This window comes from Mus pahari, chromosome 18, assembly GCF_900095145.1.
Source record: "Mus pahari chromosome 18, PAHARI_EIJ_v1.1, whole genome shotgun sequence".
Classification (NCBI taxonomy): domain Eukaryota; kingdom Metazoa; phylum Chordata; class Mammalia; order Rodentia; family Muridae; genus Mus; species Mus pahari.
Window position 1 is genome coordinate 2,242,320 of NC_034607.1, and position 6,201 is coordinate 2,248,520.

General features: G+C 46.8%; 1 protein-coding gene across 1 annotated transcript in view; it reads left to right on the forward strand.

The window, feature by feature from the left end:
* LOC110335584 (H-2 class II histocompatibility antigen, I-E beta chain-like) overlaps nucleotides 1-6,201 on the forward strand; it is a 20,020-nt gene that overhangs the window by 11,979 nt on the left and 1,840 nt on the right. Inside the window, exons 2-4 of the mRNA XM_021217804.1 lie at nucleotides 1,040-1,306; nucleotides 1,950-2,231; nucleotides 3,543-3,653. Of these exons, the coding sequence (XP_021073463.1) occupies nucleotides 1,040-1,306; nucleotides 1,950-2,231; nucleotides 3,543-3,653 (660 nt within the window). The remainder of the gene's footprint in view (nucleotides 1-1,039; nucleotides 1,307-1,949; nucleotides 2,232-3,542; nucleotides 3,654-6,201) is intronic.

Consider the following 6,201-nt stretch of genomic DNA (forward strand, 5'->3'; position numbering starts at 1 on the left):
ATTTAAGTTTTAGGCAAATACTTTAATATTTCACTCTTAGTTATATGAAAACTAGATGAGATGTTGAAAATCTATATAGATTATTCAAATTTTATGTTCCGTATAGACTGACTCAAATATTCCTACCACTGTAAAGATTATATATGATGTATCTACCACATAAATGATAATGTTTAATGTTTTGAAAATTGATTATAGATATTTTTAAGTTTCCATAAAGCATTTCTTGTATTTGTCATTGTGAATTATATGTAATTCTGAAAAAAAAAAGAAAAGAAACAAGGCCTGATACACATGGCCAGTTCTTAGGTATGGTTTATAGAATAATATTTTACATGGATGTTGCATGAGGTGAGCTAAAGACCTGTGGGCCCGAGATGAGACGGAATGTGGTTGATGGAGCAGGATCCCTGTTTTGCATGATCTTTGTGCTGGCTAGTTTTAACTCTCCACTTGACACGACTCCAGTGAACTCATGTGGAAAGAGAGACTTAACATGAATTATCTCTCAGGCTGGCCTGTAGGCATAAGTATTTGGAACGATCTTGATTCTTAGCTGATGTAGGAAGATTCAGCCTACTGTGAGGAACAGTTCATGAAACTTAGGCAGCAGTTTATGAAAAGCGTGAGAAGACAAGGATAGATGAGAGAGTTCACCGGACTGATCCAAGTGTTTGCTCTCTCTGTGTCTCTGTCTCTGTCTCTCTTTGTCTGTCTCTGTCTCTCTCTGCTCTTGACTGTAGACACAATGAGTCAAGATAGTAGATACTATCAAATTATAATCTATCAAATTATAATCTAAACCCCTCTCTTCTCTAAAGTGTTTTTGGAAAGGATTTTCTATCACAAAAATGGTAACAAAGCTCAAGTGTTTTCCTCAGCCTGAGGTGGCGAGGATAGGTTCATGGTGTGGGCTAGTGGGAGGAGAGAGAGCAGCAGGTGAGGTCTCTGCAGGTGTCACCGTTCCTTTCACTGACTCCCATCCTGGGACATCGTCTGTCCTCACAGACATCCTGTAATAGTGTTCCTGCATCCGCAGCACGCTTTCTGGAGCAGTTGAAGGCTGAATGTCACTACTTCAATGGGAAGGAGCGTGTGTGGAGTGTGACCAGATTCGTCTATAACCAGGAAGAGTTTGCCCGCTTTAACAGTGACTCTGGGACATTCCAGGCAGTGACTGAGCTGGGGCAGCCCATAGTTGATTACTTGAACACCCAGAAGGATGTGCTGAACAATTATCGTGCCTCCGTGGACAGGTGTAGAAATAACTATGACCTTGTTGATATCTTCATGTTGAACTTAAAAGGTAAGCATTAGATTGGAAATGGATGGGCTGAGGTGTGTGTGTGTGTGTGTGTGTGTCTGTGTGTGTGTCTGTGTGTGTGTGTGAGAGAGAGAGGGGGGGGCAAGGGGAGGGGAGATGTAGAGCGAGGGAGGGGGGAGGTGTGGAGATCATAAGACAGGTTACCAGTCTCATTCTCGCCATCCATTATAGGGTCCTGAGACCATCAGTCTTGGAAGCAAGCCCCTTTATCAACTGAACCACCACCTAGCCCTTACTGTAATGACTTTTTAACTTTTGCTTGCCCTGGAACCCCTGAGAACCAACTCTTTCTGTTTCCTGCTTCCCAGGGTAGAACCATTCCTGAGCTGTCCTGTGGTGTATGTTCTCTGAAGTACTGTATTCATGATATCTCTACATACTCTACTTACAGGCATATTTTCAAACTGAAAATATTTAAGTTCAATAAAGTATTACTATTCCATGTTATAAAATAAGTCCTTATACTTAGTTTTCAGTCCCAACAGACCCTGCTGTCAGGATTAACTTGAGGGACAGGTTTAGGGTCCCTGAGATCTCCAGCCTGGGTGGATGGAGGCAGGCAGGCAGCCCACAGGGAGAACAGCTCTATCCTCATGGCTCCTTCTCACCTCCCTTTCTCCTCTAGCTGAGCCCAAGGTGACTGTGTACCCTGCAAAGACGCAGCCCCTGGAACACCACAACCTCCTGGTCTGCTCTGTGACTGACTTCTACCCTGGCAGCATTGAAGTCAGATGGTTCCGGAATGGCATGGAGGAGAAGACGGGAATTGTGTCCACCGGCCTGATCCGAAATGGAGACTGGACCTTCCAGACGCTGGTGATGCTGGAGACGGTTCCGGAGGGTGGAGAGGTTTACACCTGCCAGGTGGAGCATCCCAGCCTGAGCAGGCCTGTCACAGTGGAGTGGAGTGAGTGACAACTTCCAGCCTCTGGGAATGCCCGCCCACCAGCGAGAGGGCGTGGCTTATCTCTGCCTGTCAGCTTTCTCTGACCCTGTAAATCCCTGCCTACCAGGGAAGCACGTGGGTGACTCCACAAGGAAAAATGAATACAATTTCCATGTTGCTAGCTTTTATTCCTCACCTAGTTCAACATCTATGCCCAGTACACTTAATTGAGTACACTTGATTAAGATGGAGGCCGTGTGGAAATGTCCCCAAACAGAAAATCACTGAAAAAGTACAGATCTAGATAGACTGGGTGATGGGACTGGGTGCCCTCTGGGTAGACTGGGTGAAGGGAATGGGTACTCTCTGCCAGTTTTGTCAGTGAAGACACATATCCCCAGTAAAGTCTATGGCATGAGCTGGGTTCTTTGTCAAGATTGGGGCAAAAGGAACCTATAAGGTTTATCCATGGCCCCAGAAAGACACACTTCCTCATGGACAGCAGCTATTAAGAGCAAAGTGGAGTTGCCATCATAGGCTTTTCAGCCACCATACAAAGGTTTGTTGATGGTCAAATTCTCCAATTTCGTTTCTTTAAGATGTAGAGGACTCAAGTAAGTTGCAGGTTCTCCACAGCACATTATTGACCACAGAGCTGGAAATAATCTTGGATCTAGTTACTTAGGAACTCCAGGTAGCTGCCTCAGTTTTTGTCATCTCACTTGTGCAAGTTACATGATCCCCACCCCTGAACATGCTTGATAGGCACAGGACCCAAGAGTCATGGCAGCTTCTGGACAGATGGACAGATGACACTGTCTCTCTTGGAAAAAGACAGAAGCAGTAACAGGATAAAGACAAAGGGCCACTCTAGCTTTGGGTCAGCATGGACTTGGTTCCTCTTGGTCTAGTTCCATTCTGAGTCTGTGCTGTGGCTGACTCTCTCATTAGGCAATGGCTCAGAAAATGCACAGGGGTACCACCATTGGCATCCTGTTCTGAATTGCTCCTTCACTGTTGTGTGTAGAGATGGACACAATTATCATGCATAGCATGCTATTGGACAACATTGTGATATGCAGCACTACCCAGCCACCAGCTGCAGCTGTTCAGTTAACAGAAATAATTTCATCAATTTCATTACAAGAAATGGCAGAGATGGATAAAGCAACTCTAGATGTTTTCATTCTCATCCATGGCTGCAGCTACTGTCTTCCACTTTTTCTGTGACTCTGAAATATCTTTCCAGAAGTGGCAAGTCCTAGCTACCCCAGTGCTCTGATATCAGGTGTTGAATTTGTGATAAAACCCACATCTGGCTTCCATCCTTAGGGGCTCGGTCCACATCTGCACAGAACAAGCTGGTGAGTGGAGCCATGGGCCTGGCACTCGGCCTGTTCATCCTCGCAGTGGGGCTGTCCTTCTATTTAAGGCAGCTGAGAGGTAAGAAGCCTGATGATGCCTGAGACTCCATAGCGTTTCATGTGGGAGAGTCCCTCGTGGCTTAGGTGTGGTTAAATTATCAGGGAGTTGGCAGAATCTCGGTGAAGATGCTCATCCTCCAGGTGATCCCAGACACTAAGCAACAGTCTGTGACTGCCAGAGGGAAACCTGTAGCCATAACTGGCAGTAACTTGCAGATAAGAGATTATTAAACACCCTGGCAGATCGGGTTGAGAAATTCACAGGAAAGGAAGAGCCACTGGGCACTGCCAGGGTCTGGCCAGGCAGTCAGCACTGAGCCTTGCTCCCTACACTTGGTAAAGACCTGTGCTCTGAAGCAGCATTGACTCTCAGCATGAGAAGTTCCTCCCTGCTCAGTGTTGACCTTTCAGGAGCAGAAGGAAGGAGTTCTCCCCATGTCTCCACGTCATGAACATGTCCCGCTTGGCTTGTGCTCCTCCCTTGACAGTGCTCCCCCAGAACCTGCCTCTTCCTGGCTCTGTGCTCCCTGATGGCTGCTCAACCTGGGCCTGTGCCTGGCAGCCCCTGGACAGAAGTCCATCCCCTGCCCTCTCCTCTTTCCTTGTATTTTTTGACGTTTGGTGCATTGGAGCTGATCCTGTGACATAATTCCTTATCACAATTTTCCTCAAATAAGAAGTTTTGAGGACAACATACAGAAAACAGAAAGGAAAGATTACATCATTGAAACATGACCTTCCTTTAGTTATAAGTACACGAAATAATACATATGCAGAACTCAGGAATTCTCTGTGTGTGTGTGTGTGTGTGTGTGTGTGTGCCTAAGTCTGTGTGTAAAGCAAACACCATGCTCTATGTAAAAAAAATATACATTGTCCTGGCTGGCCTGTAGACCAGGATGGCCTGGAACTCATAGAGATCCTCCTGCCTCTGTCTCTGGAGTACTGGAATCTAAGCATGCCATGTCCTGCTGGCTTAAATTTTCTTTATTAATTAAATTACTTATTTACTTTACATCCTGATTGCAGCTTCCCTTCCCTTCTTTCTTCCTAGTCCTCCCCTTCTATCCCCCCATCCATTCCTTCTCCCCTTCTCCTCAAAAGAGGGAAGGCCTCCCAAGGGTATCAACCAGCCTTGGCATATCAAGTTGCAGTAAGAAAAGGCACATCTTCTGTTGAGGCTAGATGAGGCAGCCCAGTTGAAAAGGGACCCAAAGTCAGGCAGTGTAGTCAGAGTCCGTCCCTGCTCACACTTTAGGGATCCCACATGGAGATCTCTGGTTGGCAGCTCAGTCTCTGTGAGCCCGGTGGGCCCAGGTTCGCTGTTTCTGTAGGTTTTCTGTGTCCTTGGCCCTCTGGCTCCAACAATCCTTCCTCCCCCTCGACAACGAGATCGCCAAGCTCCATGTGATGTATTTCTGTGGGTCTCTGCATCGGTTTGCCTCAGGTACTGAGTGAAGCCTCTCTGTAGACAGTTGTGCTAGGCTCCCATCTGCCAGCAGAGCAGAGCATCTTTAACGTTGTCAGGAGTGGGCTCCCTCTCATGGTTTGGGACCAGTCATTGGTTGACCTTTCCCTCAATTACTGCTCCGTCTTCATGCCTGCACATCTTGTAGGTAGGATAAATTGTGGGTCTAGGGTTTTGTGGCTGGGTTTCTGTCCTAAACCCTCCATTGGAAGTCCTACCTGGTTCGGGCTTCATATTCTCCTTTGCTAGGAGTCTTAGCTATGGCCACCCTCATAGCCTCTGGGAGGTTTCCTACTAGTCTAGCATTCTAGCTCCTCCCAGAGATGCCCCCCCCCAATCCTGTTGTCTCTCTCTACTCTCTCCCTCAATCTCCCCCACATCACCCTTCCTATTCTCATCCCCACCCCCTCCCCCAAACAGGACCTCTACCAGCATTGCCAAATCTATTTTCTTTTCTCTGTGAGATTCAAGCATCCCCACCCCTCTCCCAAGCCCTCCTTTTTAGCTTATCTGGGTCTGTGATTTTTAGCATGGTTATCCCATACTTTATGACTAATATCCCCTTATAAGTGTGTACAAACTATGTTTGTCTTCCTGGGTCTGTGTTGTCTCTCGCGAGATAATTTTTTCTAGTTCCATCAATTTGCCTGCAAATTTCCTGATGTCCTTGTTGTTAGCAGCTATATAATAATCCATAGTGTAAATCTACCACATTTTCTGTATCAATTCTTATGGGGAATTGCAGGCTGGTCTCCAGTCTAGCTGAGGTCTGAACCCCGATGGTCATAATTCACCTTCATGACATGGTAGGCGTTCCCTCATGCTCCTGGAACTCTGGCCCCTGACTAAGTTACTGCCCCCCACAGCCCCCATAAGAGAAACATGGTCAGTAGTCATGCAGACAATGGCCCAAGCTTCTGACCTTCAGGCTAAACTCCTCCCCAGTTACCTAGCAACAGTAAAGACCATAAAAGGGGCTGGGCTGTTAGTCCCCCCTCTCCCACCCCTTGGTTCTCTTACCCCTCTCTTCTCTCTCCTCTTCCCTTTCTCTTTGTCCTCTCCTCTCCTCTCCTCTCCTCTCCTCTCCTCTCCTCTCCTC